Below are 23,113 nucleotides of genomic sequence, written 5' to 3'. Positions count from 1 at the left end.
TGGTAGCAGGAAGTGGCGCCTCGTTGCATACAGTCTCAGTTAAGTTTCTCTCCTTTCAGATCGAGCGCTTCATCAACAGCCCTGAGGCCCGGAAGAACCCGCCTGACTACCAGGACATCCTGCAGCAGGTCCTGCTAGCCAACAAGCGCCACAACCTGTGCCTGAGCAGGAAGCAGCTCAACCAGATTGCCCAGGAAGCCTTTAGGGAGACTGGCAGCCAGATCCAGGAGAGGCGGCACCTGGATCTGGTCTACAACTTTGGTTCCCATTTGACGGATGGCTATGTGCCCGGTAAGACAAGTCTTCCTTTTTTTTTTTCTTTTTTTTTTTTTTTGTCTATTTGACATGTGCAAAGTGAATGTGGAAAGGGTAGGCAAAATAATCTTTTAACTTCAGCCTATACCTTTTTAGTCAGGAAATGTAAACCGATACTTCTATTTATTTATCTGCTATGCACTTGGAAGTGTACTGTGAACATGAACTGATGACCAAATAAAAAACATTGAATTGAATTTTCTCGCAACACTGCGTATTGTCAACCCGCTCCTGTGTGCTTCCTAAGCCAAAGACCCGGCGCTGATGGACCAATCGCTGCTACGGAAGCTGCGCTCAAACCGGGAAGTGGCTCTGAACCACCTGGAGGACGTCATCAGCAAATATGCAGTCCAACAGGAGGACACAGAGGAGCAAGACAGGATGCGACGACAGGGCAAAGACAGCAAGGAGGTCCGCATCAATTGTTGCTTGTTGGTTCTCCTGGAGTCACAGCCTCTACTTCTCAGGGCCCAAAAGCAGAAGGAACCAAAGCAGTCAACGAGGTGGAGGAAGACGAAGAGGAGGATGAAGACGATGCGTCCTCAGATCCAGACATCGAGGACGAGATCCAGGCCAGCACCCAGCAGAATGGTGCAGGTCTGAATCGTTTAAGAGGAGCTCATCTCTTAAGCTCCAAATCTTTATGCCTCTTTTCCTCCCTTATTAGACGATGGCGACACCGAGGAGGAAAATGGCGACAACGAGGAGGAGGAGGAGGAGGATGGCGACAACGAGGAGGAGGAGGATGGCGACAACGAGGAGGAGGATGGCGACAACGAGGAGGATGGCAACAACGAGGAGGATGGCAACAACGAGGCGGATGGCGACAATGAGGCGGAGCAAACATTGGACGCCCACAACACGGAACACCAGACGTTGCCAAGAAGCGTCTGTGTGGCCGAGGCAACAACGGGAAACGTAAAAGACAAGGCGCTGACGAGTGGGGGGCTTTCCCCTCTCTCCGATGTCAGCGAGTCGCTTATCACGCCACTGCCGGACGTCATATCTTCTAGCAACAGTCCCAGCCAGTCGGAGTCTTCGCATACACCCTCAGCCAACGGTACCAGCAACATAGCCAACGACAGGGCATCCTCGCCAATGCTCCCAGCAATGTTTGCAAAGTGCAACTCCCCCTTTTCTAACGGCACATCGCCACTGGGAAAGAGCCTGAAGAGGAAGAGGACGGTCATAAAGAATCACATCAGTGTCAACGACAGGTAACGATCATTTCCCAAATACATTGCAACCCACTTACCGTATTTTTCTGATTATAAGTCGCTCCTGAGTATAAGTTGCACCGGCCGAAAATGCATATTAAAGAAGGAAAAAAACATATATATGTCGCACTGGAGTATAAGTCACATTTTAGGGGACAATTTGATAAAATCCATCACCAAGAATAGACATTTGAAAGGCAATTTAAAATAAATAAAGAATAGTGAACAACAGGCTGAATAAGTGTACGTTATATGAGGCATAAATAACCAACTGAGAAGGTGCCTGGTATGTTAACGTAACATATTATGGTAAAAGTCATTCAAATAACTATAACATATAGAACATGCTATACGTTTACCAAACAATCTGTCACTCTAATCGATAAATCCGATGAAATCTTCTTCCTCGATGTCGCTTCTAAACAACTCTGCCAACTCCAAAGGTATGCGCCGCTTCCTCTTGTTGTTTTCTGCTGCATATTTCACTACGTCCATCTTGTAATCTGCAGTACATGATTTCCTTTTCGATGCCATTTTTGTTCAGCCCTTCTCAGTTTTTATAAGTTACCGCCAACGTTGAAATGATCCATTTTAATAGCTACAGCAGTGGTTCTTAACCTTGTTGGAGGCACCGAACCCCACCAGTTTCATATGCGCATTCACCGAACCCTTCTTTAGTGAAAAATAAAATGTTTTTTTTTTTTTAAATTCAAGACAAAGTGGTATGCTTTTGGTAACACTTTAGTATAGGGGAACATATTCTAAGTAACAAAGACTTAATTTAGAGTTATTTGGACACTAGGGGAACATGTTCTAAGTAATAGAATATGTTAGTTATTTGGTTAGGGTTAGAGGGTCAGGTTATATATAAATAAGGCCATGCCGAATAAGGCATTAATTAGTACTTAATGACTAGTTAAGGAACCAATATGTTACTAATTTGCATGTTAATAAGCAACTAATTAATGGTGAATATGTTCCCCATACTAAAGTGTTACCATATTTCTTTTACTGGTGCACAAAATCAATCGTGCATGAACATCACCTTGTTCAAACAACAAAACTAAGACAGTGCATAAACTCACAACAAATTACACACCTGCAAATCAATAAGCTGTTGCCGTATCCGTATTATGCCAACAAGGAGAAGTTTGTATTTACACGAAGAGTCGGGTGTGTTTTGATCTCCGCCGAACCCCTGAGGTCGACTCACCGAACCCTGGGGCTGCCTAGCTCGGTTGGTAGAGCGGCTGTGCCAGCAACTTGAGGGTTGCAGGTTCGATTCCCCCTTCCGCTATCCTAGTCACTGCCGTTGTGTCCTTGGGCAAGACACTTTACCCAGCTGATCCAGTGCCACCCACACTGGTTTAAATGTAACTTAGATATTGGGTTTCACTATGTAAAGCGCTTTGAGTCACTAGAGAAAAGCGCTATATAAATATAATTCACTTCACTTCACTAAGAACCACTGAGCTACAGCAATAGCATATAGCAGTTAGCATCCCATGACCCACAATGCACTTCTGCCATGACCCTCCCCCGCCCAAGTTTTATTGGTTGACGTGTATGTGGGTGTATGTGACGATTGCAGACGTGTGTGTGACGATTGCTGACATTTTCTTCATCTCTTCCGCAAATTAGATAAATAATGTTTTTTGATATTTTACGGTAATGTGTTAATAATTCTCACACATAAGTCGCTCCGGAGTATATGTCGCACCCCCGGCCAAACTATGAAAAAAACTGCGACTTTTAGTCCGAAAAATAAGGCATGTCAACAATCCGTCTGTCAATAAACCCCTGAAGTCCTGTAGCACCGCGTTCCACATGTTAATAAAAAAAAAGTGCCCGCTTTAGTCGACGTCGCCATGCATGGTCGACTGCTTCGGGTCACCCGCAAAAACATCGCCGGTGATAACATGCATACTTGCCAACCCTCCCGAATTTTCCGGGAGACTCCCGAATTTCAGTGCCTCTCCCAAAAATCTCCCGGGAGCACCATTCTCCCGAATTTCTCCCGATTTCCAGCCGGACCTGAATGTGGACAGCCTGTCGTCATGTCCACTTTTCCTCCATGTAAACAGCGTGCCGACCCAGTCTGGTTATAACAGGGGTCACCAACCTTTTTGAAACCAAGATCTACTTCTTGGGTACTGATTAATGCGAAGGGCTACCAGTTTTGATACACACTTAAATAAATTGCCAGAAATAGCCAATTTGCTCAATTTACCTTTATCTCTATGTTATTATTAATAATTAATGATATTTATCTTTGTGGAAACACTGATCATCTTAATGATTTCTCACAAAGTTCGCCATCAAAAAGAGAAGCCTGGCCTGTGTAAGAGCCAGGACTATTCTTATAAATCCATGTGTACACAAATTATCTTCTTTAAATAACACTAATTGCATTATCAAGTATTCATACTATATTATTCAATATATTATTAGTATTCATAATAAATATTCAATAATTTCTATTTCTTTCCAAATATAAATCAATAAACATATCAGAATCACAATATGCAATAAAATGCTAAAATAACCATTGGCAGCATAATTATGACCTAAACAAAGCAGTCAGTGCACTAAACATGCTTATTATCTAAACACATTTAAAAGTACATTCTATACACAATTGTTATCAGTCATTAATTGAAGTCATAAACCTTTCATATGGACGATTGAGAAAATGCCACAAAGACTGTTGCAATGAAGAAATATTAATGCTTAAAGTGCTATTGTCATAAATATGGACTCACCAACTCAGCTTCTACAGTCAAACACCGCTTAATGACAAAGAATCTGGCAATGGTAGTCGGCTCTATAAAGTTACAAATAGGCATGTAGTTTAAAATCCGTCAGCACAATGTTTCAGGTGAAAACGAAAATTAAAAACCTACATCGAGCAGAAATACCATCGATCTCCTCTCACGTCCTGTCTCCTGGCTACTTCCTGCTACCGGCTTATAAGCACCACTAATTGGACCGCGGCGGTCACGTGACAAGGGAGAGTGCACAGAGCTCCCGAAGAGTAAACAGAGCAAGAGCATACCAGTCACTTCCGGCTACCGGCATATAACTACAGCTGATTGGACTGTGGCGGTCACGTGACTAGGAAGCGCGCAAAGAGTAAATAGAAAGGCAAGAGCCTAATAGTCTCCGCAAAAGTTTGTATGTATTTGACACATGCGTTACACCTGCTATTTGAGCTATTTTTAGAACAGGCCCGGGGGCGACTCATCTGGGCACCGCGTTGGTGACCCCTGGGTTATAACATCTACGGCTTTTGGAGCTCAGTGCACAACTGCACACACAACAAGGAGACTATTATATATGTCTCTGTTATCCATAGGTTTATCTATAACCCATAAAGTAGGCAGGCACGGAGCTATTTTTCAGCGTTTGTTTATTCAAACGAGCACGTTTATACGCTAACACACAACATCCGGATTCCCATCATGCAATGCTTCAAAACTACGGCAAGTAGTAATGTCCAAAAAAAGATAGGGACAGAGAATAGAACGAGGATGGACAATTCAACCCTAAACTCACTCCTTTCCTGCAAATTAAATTTCACAGATGCTGCCCATACTTATGCTCCTTCAAAGGCTGCGCTACTGGCTGCAAACCAAACTTTCAAATACAACAATGAGTAGAGAGGAATGTTATGTGTGTGTATATGTGTAAATAAAGGAACACTGAAATTCAAGTATTTCTTTTAAACACATCAAACCCCCCCAATCTCCTGAATTCGGAGGTCTCAAGGTTGGCAACTGTGATAACATGTAAAGTGTGAGGATATGCAAAGCAGACCTTGTGTTATGGCAGTGAATCTTTGATATGCGAACATTTAACGCGGGGACATGTTCTACATTTGGAGGGACACAGCATCAGTAAGAGTGTTAGCTTATGCCTTGTTATCTATCTAACAAGGGTGAGACAAACTTGTGTCAAAAATAACTATAACTTTCATTTTAGCCAAAGTCAACAAGCTAAACTTTGTCTACATCAATTCAAGTACGTTTTAAAGCAGTGTCAATTTGCAATGCTGTAAAGATTAAGCATACAATCTATTAAATGGCCAACATTTTAAGAATTGATCGAAGATAGAATTAGTCAGAGTACGTCGGACTACGCTAGTCGTAATGCTCCGACAATCCATCAAGCGTTTGAGCGCCGTGTGCAAAGTTCTATGTTCTCAATTGAACATAAAGTTTTGGTGTGGTTTACTGGCGTCATCTTGCGGTCTACATGTATCTCATATGTGCGACGGCCATCTACTCGTCACACTTAGCAAATAAAATTGCTCTGAGGTCGGTTATAAGGCTCCCTGTTGATTTTTGACAAAATGAAATAATTTTAAGTGAGTCTTATTGTCCCAAAAATACGGTAATTTTTTTTTTTTTTTTTTTTGTAGCACTTTGCCTTTCCTTCCTTTTTAAATGGACAACATTTTATTGGTCATTTAAATTTTTTGTAACCGCTGAATAAACAGCACAGTTACAGAATGAATAAATATGAATGAATCAGTCATCTCTGTTGTTAGTAAGCACATGCCTAAAAAAACTTTAGAAGTCGATGGAAAAATTAGAGCCATTAAAGGTGTAGGCTTTTTTATCCCATTAGTCAATTAATTTTTAAGATAGTCGTTGACTAATCAACTATCAAAATAACTGAGTTGCGGCCCTAGTGTCAACTATAATAACTAACAAAAATATATATTCTAATTGTCATTCTTGTCAAGACATGCGGAGGCGAGCTCTTTATGTTTGAGTCACATGATGGTTGAGTCCGCATGTTTGAACTGAAAGGGAGTAAATGGGAAAGTCTTATTTCTGCTGACTGCCATGTTTTATTTTTTATGCTGCTTTTATGCAAGTGTTTGTTTTCATATTTATAAGAAACCTACAAAAATCAGCAACAAATGGATTATTTGGTATCATTTTGAATTGTGTGTTGTAATTAGGGATGTGCCAATGCTGATACCTGTATCGGATTAAGCACCGCTACGGCACCTTTTGAAAGAAATGATATCAGTAAGTTCTTGTGAATACATCTACGATACAATAAAAATACATATTTTTTATTAAATAACCTTGGGTCTACGACCTAAATAGAGCGGTAAGCATGCTAATTTTGCTCCACTGAAATTACTTATTTGCCTGTTTTTCACCAGAAACAGAAGTTTAAAGCTGCTAGCGCAACCAAAGCAAACATCGTGGGAGCGGTGTGGCAATATTACATCCTCGAGCTGCCAACAAGTCGATTTGCAACATGCAAACTTAACAACATCTCTGTTTCAAGGTTTAGGACGTTTCAATACAAGCAACCTCATACAGACGCTCACAACGAAGTTACTGTGCCTAAAGCTAACGAAGCGGGACAAAAACAACAAACCCTGACAGATTCATTAACCGATTTTTACAAGAATCCCATTTTTGGTAAACTTATCGAATTTACAGTATTGGATGATCAACCAGTCTCAGGGGTGGAAAATATAACCTTTTGACCGTTGGAGTATATGGAGCCGTGTTCCTGGTCGTACATACATGACCGAAACCATCTTTCCCCACCTGTGTAAAATGTATTATTATTAATGTGTTGAATTTATTACATTGTCCACTACTTGCCGACATATAAGCAGCATTAAAAATATCAGACTATTAAAATGAATGGAATCTTCATGTGGGTAAAATTCCTTATTTAGTAGGGGTGTAACGGTACACAAAAATTTCGGTTCGGTACGTACCTCGGTTCAGAGTTCACGGTTCGGTTCATTTTCGGTACAGTAAGAAAACGACAAAATATAAATTTTTTGGTTATTTATTTCCCAAATTTGCAAAATCCATCCACCAAAAATATTTTTCTTTGTGGAATATTTGATGTGAAGTAATCAGAACCTTGGATGGGTCAATAATTCATAATAATATTGATTTTGATACAATATTATGTTTTGAGCATTGACAGTTTGAAAGAAAAAAAAGCAGCTTTGTTATTAGTCAACGTTGCAACTTTTTCTACATTACCTTTAGCGTTTAAGCTTTTTTATTTCACTTTTGTTTATGTTTTTGTTTATTTTTAATAGTATTTTTAGAATGTGCCGCGGGCCTTTAAAACATTAGCTGAGGGCCGCAAATGGCTTCCGGGGCACACTTTTGACACCCCTGCTTATAATAAAAAATAAAATCTGATAAATCTATGGGTAAAAAGCAGAGCCTGTCGACGCATGCACGTTTATCATAACTCTCACGCTCTCTCTCTCTGCCCCTCCCTCACGAATGTTGCTGTGTGCACAATTTGTTTTCTTTTTAACCCCTTCTTAACCCTGAACGTACATTGAAAATACATGCAACCCTTACTTAAAATGCCGGACAATTGAGGCATTGAAGAAACTCCACCCGGACAACCCGGCAAAAGAGGACATACGCGGTGAAAAGAGGAGGTATGGTCAGTCTATCCTAGCCCGGTCGCTGCTAGCATGCCGGGCTAGGATTGTTTACACAACGTGCGGTACGCCACTTAATATGTCCATGTGGAAACTGGTTCGGTACACCTCTGAACCGAACCCAAACCCCCGTACCGAAACGGTTCAATACAAATACACGTACCGTTACACCCCTAATATTTAGTCAAAATTGGAGACGTAGGCAGGCCGCATTTGGCCTGCGGGCCGTAGTTTGGACACCCCTGTTTTAAGGGGTGAAGACATAAACGGTTTACCTGTATCTGTTCTAATCTTTTCCCCGTCCCCAGGGAGGTGGGTATGCTGCTGGATATGGGTGTCATTAGCGCCTCTCCACCGCGGGCTGAGGCCGATCAAGCCGAGACGTCGGACTGTGAACTGGTCAGCAGCTCGCATTCACCACCTCCCAAGAAAAACAAGGTGAGAGAGACGAGGGGAAGCCGCACCATCCCATAATTTAGCCCCACTCACGCTGCTCATTTATACCTTCCAGGTCAACGTCGCCACTCAGTGCGACCCTCAGGAAATCATTGAGCTCTCAGACTCGGAATGACGTTTCTTCAGTGCGGTCAGTGACAAATTGACCAAGTCCTGCCGCCACATGTCAAAAGAAAATAAACACTTATGTCTTTTAGCTGCTCGATCGGATGTGAACTTCCTCTCAGGATGCCCCAAAACACATTTTTTAAAGAGTGTTTGTGGTCCCCACCATCGGGGCGCTAGTACACAAGTCGGTTTACATTTTTTATACTGTTTTTATTGCGTGAGCTGGTCCTGCTGTCATGTGTTCACTGCAATATTTTAAACATGTTTTCACCTTCTTTTTTTTTTTAGTCCAAAGTCTTATTTGAAAATCCTGAGGTGAGTGTCAATGGAGCATCTAAAAGTGGTCACTTTTAGAATTTTAGTGCTTTAGCGAGAAGCAGCCCTTGTGATTTATAGTGCGAGTGTAGCCATCCAACTTTGACCTAAAAAAACAAAAAAACAAATAAAGTTTATATTTTGTATCATGATTCACTTGACCTGACCACTGATTATTTTGGAATAGATGCAGGTGACCCAAAATTTGACCAGACTAGAGTAATAGTAATACAAATAAATGGGACCAATGATGCTTTTACTTTTATGACCTCGGAAAGTTGTTACAATGTGCGATATTCATGCAGATAGCTGAGGGGAATTTTGCATTGTTTAAACAGGTTTAAACAATGCATTATCTTTCCACTTCATGCTTTAATCACGACAATTTGTCAAAAATGTTCCATTCTTGGAACTAGTACCAAAACATTGAAATGACAAAATGGCTTTTTGTGACTTATACCAACATTTATGCATTCACACTTCCACTAATAAAGACAAACACGCAGCAGGTGACAACCATACATGCCAACCTTTAGACCTCCGAATTAGGGAGATATTCCCTCTTAACTTTTCATGTGTGTGAGGAAACGCAAAAACTACCTGAGCTCACATCAGACGTGCAGCTGTTCTCAACCGCTTGTACTTTAGACTTAGACTTCCTTTTTATTGTCATTCAAATTTGAACTTTACAGCACAGATAAGAATGAAATGTTGCATTAGCTCATGGTAGTGCAGGATAAAAAAGCAACAAGGTGCCTAAATAAACAGATTACTGTACAGATAAATATATCGCACTTCTTTCATATGCATCCACGTTTATGAATGTATGTTATATTGTCTTTTTATTCCAGCGAGTTAATCCATTTTGGGGGGAATTGAGGGGATAATTATGATGCGTTCAAGAGTTTTATGGCCTGAGGGAAGAATCTGTTACAGAACCTGGAGGTTCTGCTTCGGAGGCTGCGGAACCTCTTTCTAGAGTCCAGCAGTGAAAACAGTCCTTAGTGGGGTTGGGAGGAGTCTTTGCAGATTTTTTGAGCCCTGGTCAGGCAGCGGCTTTTTGCGATATCCTGGATAGGAGGAAGACGAGTCTTAATGATCTTTTCCGCCGTCCTCACCACTCTCTGGAGAGACTTCCAGTCTGAGGCACTCACAGGGTTGCAGTATCCTCTCTCAGCTGCTGACAATTTAAAATGTCTTATTATAATAATCAAATAAAAGCAGTCATTTCCGTGAGATTATTTTCTAAAATAGATTATTTGGCCCACTTACTTTAAAAATAACAAAGAAACGTGTTTTTCATGAGCTATTAGTATTGTATGTCTGGTTGAGGGTTCTGTATCGAAAATAATTAGCACCTCTTTCAGAGATTACATTTAGGTCCCCTTAAAACATTCCCATGTTGCACAATGAGATGCAAGCATGGGATAAAGTGTATGGCAGACACTGACCCGTTTTGCTAGATATACGTTTATTTACTAATGTGTTTGGTGTGGTCACGGCCGACAAACAGTTTTGCTCAATAAAGTAAATGATGGAATTCTTGTCCTCCTTCCAACAATCGAACAGCGTTGACAATTATTATCTGTTGTGGCCGCTTGTCCTCACCTGTCACTCAATACTGGTGACAAAACACTGAATACATGTAGCAGCAAATATGGCTGCAAACTTATACTTTGACGAAATAAAAGCTTGTTTTATTGTAAGTTTATGCGCTGGAGTATGTTTACAACCATATATAGACGTATTATTCTGGTTTGTTTTGTCAGAAAAACTGTCAAAAACGTCAGCAATTACATGTAGAGCCGCCCACGTCCAGCAGTTATGACCAAGAAGAATGCAGAGTTAGAATATAATTACAACACTTTATGTACATATTTATATACATATTAATATAATATGTAACTACAAGCTCCATTCACAGACAGAGTCCCATTGCTTTTATGAGCAGTCGAGCGAGTCAAAAGCCGGAAAAAAAAAAAATATTTTTTTTTATTTGTGGCGGCCGTAATTCTTTTGTGGCGGGCCGCCACAAATAAATGAATGTATGGGAAACCCTGCGTTTTTCAACTTGTTTAAGTCGGGGTCTACGTTAATAAATTCATCTCCAAACCCTTGTTTCTCAGCCAATCTCTGATCTCCTCTGACATCAGCTCCACATATATAACAGCCATCAACCTCCAAGTTAAATTTAAGTTAAAGAAAATAATAATTTGAAGGGTATAGTCCATTAATAATTTCTAAATTGTATTTATTAAATTTGTGGAAGAAATGGTTATGTAACATATATTGTCCTTATTTTCCTTAGCTCAACTTTTGTACAGTTCTTATTGTCTATAACAGGGGTCACCAAGGCAGTGCCCGCAGGCTTCAGGTCGCCCGTAAGGACCAGATGAGTCGCCCGCTGGCCTGTTCTAAAAATAGTTCAAATAGCAGCACTTACCAGTGAGCTGCCTCTATTTTTTTAAATTGTATTTATTTACTAGCAAGCTGGTCTCGCTTTGCTCGACCTTTTTAATTCTAAGAGAGACAAAACTCAACTAGAATTTGATAATCCAAGAAAATATTTTAAAGACTTGGTCTTCACTTGTTTAAATAAATTCATTAGTTGTTTTTTTTTACTTTGCTTCTTATAACTTTCAGAAAGACAATTTTAGAGAAAAAATACAACCTTAAAAATGATTTTAGGATTTTTAAAACACATATACCTTTTTACCTTTTAAATTCCTTCCTCTTCTTTCCTGACAATTCAAATCAATGTTCAAGTAAATATTTTTTTTTTTATTGTAAAGAATAATACATTTAATTTTCATTTTAGCTTGTTTTTTCGACGAAGAATATTTGTGAAATATTTCTTCAAACTTAAAATTCAAAAAAATTATTCTGGCAAATCTAGAAAATCTGTAGAATCAAATTTAAATCTTATTTCAAAGTCTTTTGAATTTGTTTTAAAATTTTTGTTCTGGAAAATCTAGAAGAAATAATGATTTGTCTTTGTTAGAAATATAGCTTGGTCCAATTTGTTATATATTCTAACAAAATGCAGATTGGATTTTAACCTATTCAACACATGTCATCGAAATTCTAAAATTAATCTTAATCAGGAAAAATTACTAATGATGTTCCATAAAATTCATTTTTTTATTTTTTTTTCAAAAAGATTCGAATTAGCTTGTTTTTCTCTTCTTTTTTTCGGTTGAATTTTGAATTTTAAAGAGCCGAACTTGAAGATAAACTATGTTTAAAAATTGTATTTTCTTTTTTTTCCTGTTTCGTTCCTCTTTTAAACCGTTCAATTAAGTGTTTTTTTCATTGTTTATTCTCTACAAAAACCTTCCGTAAAAGGAAAAAAAATGTATGACGGAACAAATACCAATTTATATATATATATATATATATAGATTCATTTATTAAAGGTAAATTGAGCAAATTGGCTATTTCTGGCAATGTATTTAAGTGTGTATCAAACTGGTAGCCCTTCGCATTAATCAGTACCCAAGAAGAAGCTCTTGGTTTCAAAAAGGTTGGTGACCCCTGTGCCCGGAAAATATGATTTCACTAAAACTGCCCGCATATATATGTTGAAACATTTTTCATCACAGAAATGAACATTTTCAATATTAAGGTTTCTCGGGTGGTATTTGAATATAAAATATCCCGAGTCCCTTAAGCATTTAAGGATCTTTTGAAATATTTTCGTTGGCCATACTTTATACGCGACAGCGCTAGGACCCGGTGGTCATTGGGAGTAGTCACGTGATCCAGTCATGACTCCACCTAGCGGACAAAGCGGGAGGCTACAAAAACATGAACAAGCAAGATGGCGACCGAGCGACTCATATCAAGGTTGGCAGTGGTCACAGGTAAATGAAACATTGTCCTGTAGCAACCTAACTACTGAATATGTTGACTCTCCTACTTAAATATGATCTAAATATTGCCTCAATTATCTCTTGTCCTACCTTTTCCAACTTTTTAACGCCAACGAAAACAGTCGTCAGGTTGTTCATTTACTTTTACTGACTCGCCTGTTATTCATCTTTTTTTAATTACAATGTTACGTCACACTTCCTGTGACTACTGAAGTTTTTTTGGTAGTTTTTTTTACAAGTTTAAAATACATTTCAACACATTCAATATTTTATAGGTTTTATCCCTAAGATTTACATATCACATATGATTTTTAGAGCAAGGGTCTTCAAAGTTTTCCAGGCCATGGACCCCCAAACTGAGGGATAGATGGAGCGGGGACCCCCCCACCCCCCAACCCTATATTCTGTATAAAATTGTGATTGTCTTGTACAACCAATCAATGTTCATATATCCATCCATCTTCTTCCGCTTATCCGAGGTTGGGTCGCGGGGGCAGCAGCATAAGCAGGGAAGCCAGGACTTCCCTCTCCCCAGCCACTTCGTCCAGCTCCTGCCGGGGGATCCCGAGGCGTTCCCAGGCCAGCCGGGAGACATACTCTTCCCAACGTGTCCTGGGTCTTCCCCGTGGCCTCCTACCGGTCGGACATGCCCGAAACACCTCTTTAGGGAGGCGTTCGGGTGACATCCTGACCATCAATCAATCATTTACTGTTTATTTATATAGCCCTAAATCACAAATGTCTCAAAGGACTGTACAAACCACTACGACATCCTCGGAAAAACCCACGTAAGGGCAAGGAAAACTCACACCCAGTGGACAAGGAGAACTCACACCCAGTGGGACGCCAGTGACAATGATGACTATGAGAACCTTGGAGAGGACCTCATGTATTAGGGTGCCACAACAGAGCACAGATGATAGGTTGGCTCCCACTCTTTCATCTCTGTCTGTTTCACTTCTGGTTCACCATTGATGTGTCTGTTTTACTTCCGGTTCACTGACATAGGAAAAAAAACTTTTGCGAGGTCTCGCAAAACATCCATGTCCTTTTAGGGCATGGGTGTCAAACTTCGGCCCGCGGGCCAAATTTGGCCCGCCGTGTATTTTCATTTGGCCCTTGAGGCAATAACAAATTAACATTAGAGCTCGCCCGCCGGTATTTGACAGCGGCGGTGTTGCTGTAACACCGCATTCACCGCTAATACTCATACTTGCTAACCCCCCACCCCCCGATTTTCCAAGGAGACTCCCAAATTTCAGTGCCCCTCACAAAAATCACAGGGGGTAACCATTCTCCCAAATTTCTCCCGATTCCCACCTGGACAACAATATTGGGGGCGTGCTTTAAAGGCACTGCCTCAAGCGTCCTCTAAAACCTTTTGTCACGTCCGCTTTTCCTACGTAGAAACAGCCTGCCGGCCTAGTCACATGATATATGTGGCTTTTACACACACACACGCTAATGCAATGCAAGCTTGGTCAACAGCCATACAGGTCACACAGGGTGGCCGTATAAACAACTTTAAGACTGTTAAAAATATGCGCCACACTGTGAACCAACACTAAACGAGAATGACAAGCAAATTTCGGGAGAACATCTGCACTGTAACACAACAGAACAAATACACAAAACCCCTTGCAGCACTACTTCTTCCTGGACGCGACAATATAACAATTTATTATTAGCCTGTGGGAAAAGTTTATTTTGACATTTACCTGAGAAGGCTGCAAATAGAAAAGAGGCATTCAATTTCTATTTAAATTTGATTTGATATGCCATTGCTATTTTTTAATTATTAGTATTATTTGAAACTCGATTTTGCATGTCACTATAAAGTTATATAAGTCTCGCTTGTTCAATATTCAATGCAAAACTTGTTTGGGTCTCTATCAAAAGGTTAATTCGTTCAACCTTGGCCCGCGGCTTTGTTCAGTTTAAAATTTTGGCCCACTCTGTATTTGAGTTTGACACCCCTGCTTTAGGGGCTCCGTAACTTACATTGTTCAAATTTTCTCATTACATAACATATTTTTGCTCCTTTTTCTCAGTGGCCTTGGTGTTAGAGTGTCCGCCCTGAGATCGGTAGGTCGTGAGTACAAACCCCGGCCGAGTCATACCAAAGACTATAAAAATGGAACACATTACCTCCCTGCTTGGCACTCAGCATCAAGGGTTGTAACTGGGGGTTAAATCACCAAAATGATTCCAGAGCGTGGCTACCGCTGCTGCTCACTGCTCCTTTCACCTCCCAGGAGGCGGAACAAGGGGATGGGTCAAATGTAGATGGTAATTTCACCACACATAGTGTGTGTGTGTGTGAGTGTGTGACAATCAGCGGTACTTTAAAGGCCTACTGAAACCCACTACTACCCACCACGCAGTCTGATAGTTTATATATCAATGATGAAATATTAACATTGCAACACATGCCAATACGGCCTTTTTAGTTTACTAAATTGCAATTTTAAATCTCCCGGGACGTTTTTCTTGAAAATGTCGCGTAATGATGACGTGAAGGCGTGACCTCACGGGCTGTTATTAATATGAGCGCTGCACACACACACAGCTAAAAGTTGTGTGCTTTAACCGCATAATTACACAGTATTTTGGACATCTGTGTTGCTGAATCTTTTGCAATTTGTTCAATTAATATTGGAGAAGTCAAAGTACAACGATGGGCTTGGGAAGCTTTAGCCTTTAGCCACACAAACACAGGGTGATTCCTTGTTTAAAATTCACGGAGGTGAAACTTTACTATGGATCGCAGCGAACATGGATCCCAACCGAATGTCAACCAGCAGGTTTTGGTGAGAAAATTGTGGTTAAAAAGTCGCCACTTACCGGATATGAGCTACAGCTGCCGTCGACTTCCCCGAGACACTGCGCGTCCACACCCGGCCGTGGACGTACACTTCTGACTATCAGGTACTGTTAAATTCACTAAAACATATAGCAACACAATAGAAAGATAAGGGATTTCCCAGAATTATCCTAGTAAATGTCTCTAAAAACATATGAATCCGTCTCAATGCAACGCGATTGCAATCGCGTTCTTTTTTTTTTTCTAGTCCGTCGCTATCAATATCCTCAAACACGAATCTTTCATCCTCGCTCAAATTAATGGGGAATTAGTCGTTTTCTCAGTCCGAATAGCTGTTTTTGTCGGAGGCTCCCATTAAAATCAATGTGAATATATGAGGAGCCATCAACATGTGATGTCATCGTCTGCGACTTCCGGTAGAGGCAGGGCTTTTCTCCAGTTGCGAACTTTATCGTGGATGTTCTCTACTAAATCCTTTCAGCAAAAATATGGCAATATCGCAAGATGATCAAGTAAAACACATAGAATGGACCTGCTATCCCCGTTTAAATAAGAAAATCTCATTTCAGTAGGCCTTTAACGTTAACTTTTTAATTGTTGAGTTTTTACCCTTTTTTTTTTCTTTTTTTTTACAACAAAACTCAATCTGCGAGCCACAAATGGCTGGTCTGACTCATTCCATCCAGGCGGGGGAAGCGGGATCGGACGTGCCGTGTGTCAGCGCTTTGCCTCCGAGGGTGCCTCCGTGGTGGTCGCTGACATCCGCCAGGAGTCGGCGAACGAGACCTTGCAAAGCCTGCCGACTGGCCTCAGAGGTCAGGGTCACATGGCTGCCATGGCGGACGTGTCGTCAAAGGAGAGCGTCAGGACGCTGATCACGAGCATTCAGGTGCGGCGCCACTCTTAAAAAAATCGAGGCTTCGTTGATTTTTCTAACGCGTTTTCATCTTCTGCAGACTCGCTACTTCCAGCCGCCCTCGGTGTGCGTGAACGCGGCCGGGATCACCCAGGACGACTTCCTGCTCAGCATGGAGGAGGAGCACTTTGACAGGGTCATCCAGGTCAACCTCAAAGTATGTATGATGTCACCATGGAGACGTGGCGGACGTGCTCTTGATATCGGCGGTGCTCTTCTGTCGCCGCAGGGCTCTTTCTTGGTCACTCAAGCTGTCGCTCAGGCTCTGGTGGCCTGTGGAGCCGCCAAAGGGTCCATCATTACTGTGGGCAGCATTGTGGGCAAGGCAAGACGCCCTTTGGCATCATTTAGGAGAAGCTGGCTGCAGGTCAGGTGATTAGTTTCTGTGTGCAATGCGTCCGCAGGTGGGGAACATGGGACAGGTGAATTACGCCGCCTCTAAAGCTGGCGTGGAGGGTTTGACCAGGACCGCCGCCAAGGAGCTCAGCAGGTGAGGAGAGCGCAGGCCGCCGTCAAAAAACATCAGGACTCAACTGTCATCCTCCGGGCTTCCAGGTTTGGGATTCGGTGTAACTGTGTGCTGCCGGGTTTTATATCCACCCCCATGACGGACAAAGTACCGGAGAAGGTGATCAGTAAGGTACCGCACACACTTTCATCAGGCTTTTTTGTCCGAGTGAAAAAAACGATATTCAGCCTTAAAGGGTAACTGCACTGTTTGGAGGGAATTTTGCTTATCGTTCACAAACATTATGAGAGACAAGAACACACGACTTTTATTTTATTTTTTTTGGATTTTAAACATGATAAACGCTTGACCGATGCATCTAATGGGAGTCACCATTGAAGCCTTTTAAGCCTCTAAAACAGGGCTCACCAACCTTTTTGAAACCAAGAGCTACTTCTTGGGTACTGATTAATGCGAAGTGCTACAAGTTTGATACACACTTAAATAAATTGCCAGAAATAGCCAGTTTGCTCAATTTACCTTTAATAAATAAATCTATATATATTTTAAAAAATGGGTATTTCTGTCCGTCATTCCGTCATACATTTTTTTTTCCTTTTACGGAAGGTTTTTTGTAGAGAATAAATGATGAAAAAAACACTTAATTACACGGTTTAAAAGAGGAGAAAACACGAAAAAAATTAAAATTTTGAAACATAGTTTATCTTCAATTTCCACTCTTTAAAATTCAAAATTCAGCCGAAAAAAATGAAGAGAAAAACTAGCTAATTCAAATTTTTTTGAAAAAATTTAAAAAATAATTTATGGAACATCATTGGTAATTTTTCCTGATTAAGATTAATTTTAGAATTTTGATGACACAAAACATAGGTTAAAATCCAATCTGCACTTTGTTAGAATATATAACAAATTAGACCAAGCTATATTTCTAACAAAGACAAATCATTATTTCTTCTAGATATTCCAGAACAAAAAAATTAAAAAGAAATTCAAAAGACTTTGAAATAAGATTTAAATTGGATTCTACAGATTTTCCAGAATAAATGTTTTGAATTTTAATCATAAGTTTGAAGAAATATTTCACAAATATTCTTTGTCGAAAAAACAGAAGCTAAAATGAAGAATTAAATTAAAATGTATTTATTATTCTTTACAATAAAAAAACAAATACTTGAACATTGATTTAAATTTTCCGGAAAGAAGAGGAAGGAATTTAAAAGGTAAAAAGGTATATGTGTTTAAAAATCCTAAAATCATTTTTAAGGTTGTATTTTTTTCTGTAAAATTGTCTCTGAAAGTCATAAGAAGCAAAGTAAAAAAATAAATGAATTTATTTAAACAAGTGAAGACCAAGTCTTTAAAATATTTTCTTGGATTTTAAATCCTATTTGAGTTTTGTCTCTCTTAGAATTAAAAATGTCGAGTAAAGTGAGACCAGCTTGCTAGTAAATAAATACAATTTAAAACAAAAATAGAGGCAGCTCACTGGTAAGTGCTGCTATTTGAGCTATTTTTAGAACAGGCCAGCGGGCTACTCATCTGCTCCTTACGGGCGACCTGGCGCCCGCGGGCACCGCGTTGGTGACCCCTGCTCTAAAACAACTTCAAAACCCTCCATTAACATTTTATATACACACTGCAAGTATATATATAATGTAGTAACACAGTGGTCTCCAACCTTTTTTGCACCACTGTCCGGTTTAATGTCGGCATTATTTTCAGGTTTTCTACTTGTGCCTGGTAAATATAGGAAAAAAAAAGTGCATAAAAAATACAACTCCCTATAATTCGGAATTATTGGAAGCGATGAGATGCAGATGGAAATCAGCCTTTGGCTACAATCTGTCACGTTTATATTTGATATGTGCATTAATGTGCATTCTATCATGTCACAAAGTTATAACAAATATAACAAATGGCAACTTCCTATGAGGAGTTTTATTTTATTTCTATAAACAAGCTTATTGGTGTGTCTAGTAGGACAGGCGAAAGTTAAGTCGAAGAAAATGCAGTCATTTATAAATTATGTAATGTTTTTCTGCGGCCCCGGTGGCAAACGCGTCACGGACCGGTGGTTGGGGACCACTGTAGTAACAGACACGTTCATAACAATAGGTAATATATTCATTATTTACCGTATTTTGGTCATTTCAACCAATACCGGGACTGATTTCTTCAGAGCATAGCAGCGCACTTCTGACTTCTGGCAACAAACGTGTGTTCCTACTTCCAGAAACAAACGCAAGTGTGTTCTAATCATGGCAGACTTGGTAACAGACAAGGAAGATGACTATTTTTGGACAAATAAGAATTCATAACCTTATCTTTTTTTAACCTGAATATACTGAGGTGCTTATAGAAGCGAGCAGGATCTCAACATTAATAGAGTGCTTACCCAAATAAACCCAAAAAACGGCAGCTGCATCAAACGCACAACTGTCATTCGAGTGAGTCACACTTTATATTGATCATGACACACGCAGAATATCTTATTACAACTACAGTACCTACACTATCTGTGTACAAAAAAAACATGAAATGTGAGCTAACACTTCACAGATACTCTAATTCAGGTTTTTCAGTCAGTACAGATTGGTGTTGTATCGCAGTGTTGTGCATTACAAACTCAAACGCATTTCGTGTGGACGTAAAAGCTCGCTTATCTCTTTCCGTAGCTAGCGTACGGCTAATATCGTAGCCTGGCGGTGTTTCTACGATAGAAAAATAGTTTCTCAGCGTTCGCTCTTACAATAATGTCGCTACAACTAGGTTATTATGCAGGTTACAAAACCTAAATTAAGTATTGTTGATGGATCCTCAGTGACCTGAGGCCAGTCAAGCGGCAGTAAAGATGAGGTAAATAAGGTGAAAAGGTCAGAAGTCAAATGTTTCTTCAGGTAGTACACAGAGCCTCTACCACCGCCCAGTGGCCGTTGGAAAGAATGCAAACATTTTGTGTTCAACTCATTGAAGGTGCCATTCAGTTTCTGTCATGTTTGTGTCCCAGATGAAGTCTTTGGTGCCTCTGGGGAGGATGGGCGAGGCAGCAGGTGCGTTTTTTTTACAAGAAATTTGCTTAAAAATGGAAGTGTTTGTGTACATTTTGGTATTGATCAGTCGACCAAGTAAATACAGGAAAAGTTTCTTAGACCATCGAATGATTTTGTCTTTATTTTGCTGAAAACAATTTGATTATATATAGAAATGTAAGACAATGTTGTGTATTTACTGGCGTCCTCCTCTAGAGGTCGCTGATGTGTGCGCCTTTCTGGCCTCGGATGATGCTCGCTACGTCACGGGAGCCAGTGTGGAAGTGACAGGTACACATGTGCGCACTGTGCATTTACATCCCTCGATTAAACGTGTCTTTGTCTTCCAGGGGGGCTTTTCATGGGCTAAAGGCGTCAGCTGCTGCAGAGCAAACTCGTGTTTGTTTTGTTGTCTTTTAGTGCCAATAAACATGCTACTCCGACCGGAATGGACAGTCAACTCGTTTGAAGGTAGGAATAAAAACCAGAATTTGGTATTTTTATGACCATATTTGAATGACGATGTCTCATATATTTTTAATATTTCACTTAAACCAGAGTGTCCACTAAATAGTATACCTTTTGAAAAATGTTCCTTCTGAATGAATTGTTGTCATATAAACCTTTAAATATGTAGTTATTGTCACTATTAAGTAATAGAAGGCATGATTGAGTTTCCTAAAATACAGAGAATGTGTCTAAATAAGACTTATGTGAAATAAATTCCTGATAATGACTCTGTGAAAAACTAATATACACTTACCAGGTGTCGCTGAGAAAACCAAACGAGTTGAGTTTATACCAAAATGGATACATGGATGATGCAGCAGAGGATTGGGAGAATGTCATGTAGTCAGATGAAACCAAAATAGAACTTTTTGGTATAAACTCAACTTTTCGTGTTTGGAGGAAGAAGAATACTGAGTTGCATCCCAAGAACACCATACCTACTGTGAAGCATGGGGGTGGAAACATCATGCTTTGGGGCTGGTTTTTCTGCTAAGGGGACAGGACGATTGATCCGTGTTAAGGAAAGAATGAATGGGGCCATGTATCGTGAGATTTTGAGCCAAAACCTCCTTCCATCAGTGAGAGCTTTGAATGGTTGACCAAATACTTATTTTCCACCATAATTTAGGAATAAATTCATTAAAATTCCTACAATGTGAATTCCTGGATTTTTTTTTTCACGTTCTGTCTCACAGTTGAAGTGTACCTATGATGAAAATTACAGACCTCTGTCATCATTTTGAGTGGGAGAACTTGCACAATCGCTGGCTGATTAAATACTTTTTTTCCCCACTGTATAACTTTAGCTGTTTGCAACTTCCTCACAGTAACATTTTTCGAAGCAAAAACACCACCGGCTAGGCTATTATACCATTAGTGGTTTAACAGAACACATTTGTTTGACATTTGTATTATTTACAATTACAAAGGTTATGGAAAAAATAAATGTTTACCGGCCCGAATAAAATGATTGGTGTTTACGGCGGTCACTCACTTGATCTTGTCGAGACGTACATGCAGGGGACACGTGTACAGATACAAAAACAGTCCAAGAGAAGCAACCAACGATTTGCAGTGGTGTTGTAATATACATTCAATGACAGCTAACGTTTGATATCCAAATTGCTATTATTAGCTAACACCTAAAGCAGGGGTGTCCAAGCTTTATCCACTGAGGGCCGCAAACTGAAAAATCTAAGCAAGCAGGTGCCATTTTGATATTTTTTATTTTAAAAAAACAATATATTATATGTATAAAAAATAAACTATTTCGGCCTCCACTTAGGCTTGGTCTCAGGGACCCCAAAGGGTTTTGGTAAAAAAAAATATAAAAAAATGTGTCATTATTCAGTATTTTTTTATTATTGTTCAAGTTTTAAATCTTTAGATCAACATTAGGTCTATCTGTCAATATAATGATTTTAAAAATTTAAGTTGTATGCTCTTTTTGTCACAAAAAAAACTTTTATGGAAAAATCACAATATATGCAAAATTTTCACCCAATATTTTTTTAAGTGGAATATTTGAGATTATATAAAAATTGGAATATCAAAATAGTCAATAACTCATAACACCATTGATTTTAATTATTATTCTTTGAGCAATGACACTTTAAAACAAATCACACTAAAATTATTGGGGATCCAAAAGGGTCCTACTCATTAAAGTATTAGAAAATAAATTATACATTTTTTTTAACACAATAATTTCGAGAGCAACTTCAGATCCATCCGTTAATTATACGTTTTATTGTTGTTTATGTTTTTTGTTTGTTCATTTTAGGCCCTTATTTAAAAAAAACAACTCAGTTTTTTATATGGCAAAAACAAGATATGCAACATTTTCCCCAAAAAATATCTCAAAGTGGAAAATTTAACGTGACGTAATTGGAGCCTTGAATAGGTCAATAATTCTTAATGACATAGATCTTGATTCATTATTATTTTTTTAAAGAAAGAAACAGCCTGCATGGCAGCTTTGTGCTATTAGAGTAAACATTGCAATATTTTCTTGTTACATTTCACCTGTTTGCTCCTTTATATCACTGTTTACGTTTTAAAAAATTACCTGTGGGCCGCACTTTTGACATCCCTGACCTAAAGTTACTGCGTGTGCATGTGTTACGTACGTACATATTTACGTCATTACGTATGACAAGCCGTGAGAGGGCGGAGTATACTGTGTAACATTTTGAAAAATTGGCGCCCTCTAGGCATCTGTGTAAATGTTACAAACAGCTCCTTTTAACATGCTATCTTTTCTAACCGTGTTTTGCAGGTATACAACTCAGTGTCATATAATTTTATATTTCACTAATGCTAACTGATCAGGCTATTTTTAGGTATACTTTTAGCATGCTATTTTATTTTTTAGATAATTTTGCTCTTATTTGTTGTTACTTTACACTATCTGTGCGAACTGTTAGCATTTTAGTTGTGCTTTGGCTCTTCGGCATTTACCTGAAATTTCTACCAAAATTGCACTTTCTCAAAAATATATTTATTGTACTGGTTCTGAAGTTGAAAAAAACCCAAACTGCCCCTCGCATCCTTTTTTTGTCAGTCTGTGGCCCTCAGTGGAAAAAGTTTGGGCACTCCTGGTCTAACTTGTAGCGTTCCAAATTACTCTCAATG

At 39.5% G+C, this 23,113-nt stretch overlaps 2 protein-coding genes across 6 annotated transcripts in view; both read left to right on the top strand.

The window, feature by feature from the left end:
* Positions 1–10,565, top strand: part of daxx (death-domain associated protein) — a 31,204-nt gene extending 20,639 nt beyond the window's left edge. For 3 of the 4 annotated variants that reach the window (XM_061897279.1, XM_061897277.1, XM_061897276.1), the window contains exons 6-11: positions 60–291; positions 563–726; positions 783–912; positions 983–1,532; positions 8,289–8,418; positions 8,492–10,565. In XM_061897279.1, the coding sequence (XP_061753263.1) occupies positions 60–291; positions 563–726; positions 783–912; positions 983–1,532; positions 8,289–8,418; positions 8,492–8,551 (1,266 nt within the window). In that variant the 3' untranslated portion in view covers positions 8,552–10,565. The remainder of the gene's footprint in view (positions 1–59; positions 292–562; positions 727–782; positions 913–982; positions 1,533–8,288; positions 8,419–8,491) is intronic. The other variant, XM_061897280.1, reaches the window with a different exon arrangement.
* Positions 10,566–12,621: 2,056 nt separating this feature from the next.
* On the top strand, positions 12,622–21,127 carry hsd17b8 (hydroxysteroid (17-beta) dehydrogenase 8). Of its 2 annotated transcripts, XR_009806412.1 has the most exons (10): positions 12,622–12,722; positions 16,242–16,444; positions 16,512–16,628; positions 16,701–16,796; positions 16,876–16,961; positions 17,027–17,111; positions 19,948–19,990; positions 20,186–20,260; positions 20,320–20,440; positions 20,736–21,127. XR_009806412.1 is itself a non-coding variant. In XM_061897275.1 (9 exons), the coding sequence occupies exons 1-9, from the start codon at positions 12,680–12,682 to the stop codon at positions 20,337–20,339; spliced, it is 768 nt and encodes a 255-aa protein (XP_061753259.1). In that variant the 5' UTR covers positions 12,622–12,679; the 3' UTR covers positions 20,340–21,127. The 2 variants fall into 2 exon arrangements, 1 of the variants encoding a protein (XP_061753259.1); XM_061897275.1 differs by having other exon boundaries at positions 20,320–21,127.
* Positions 21,128–23,113: the final 1,986 nt, after the last annotated feature.

Source organism: Nerophis ophidion, linkage group LG04 (genome assembly GCF_033978795.1).
Source record: "Nerophis ophidion isolate RoL-2023_Sa linkage group LG04, RoL_Noph_v1.0, whole genome shotgun sequence".
Taxonomy (NCBI): Eukaryota; Metazoa; Chordata; class Actinopteri; order Syngnathiformes; family Syngnathidae; genus Nerophis; species Nerophis ophidion.
The sequence above is the reverse complement of the archived record's forward strand: the minus strand, read 5'-3'. Positions and strand labels throughout refer to the sequence as shown.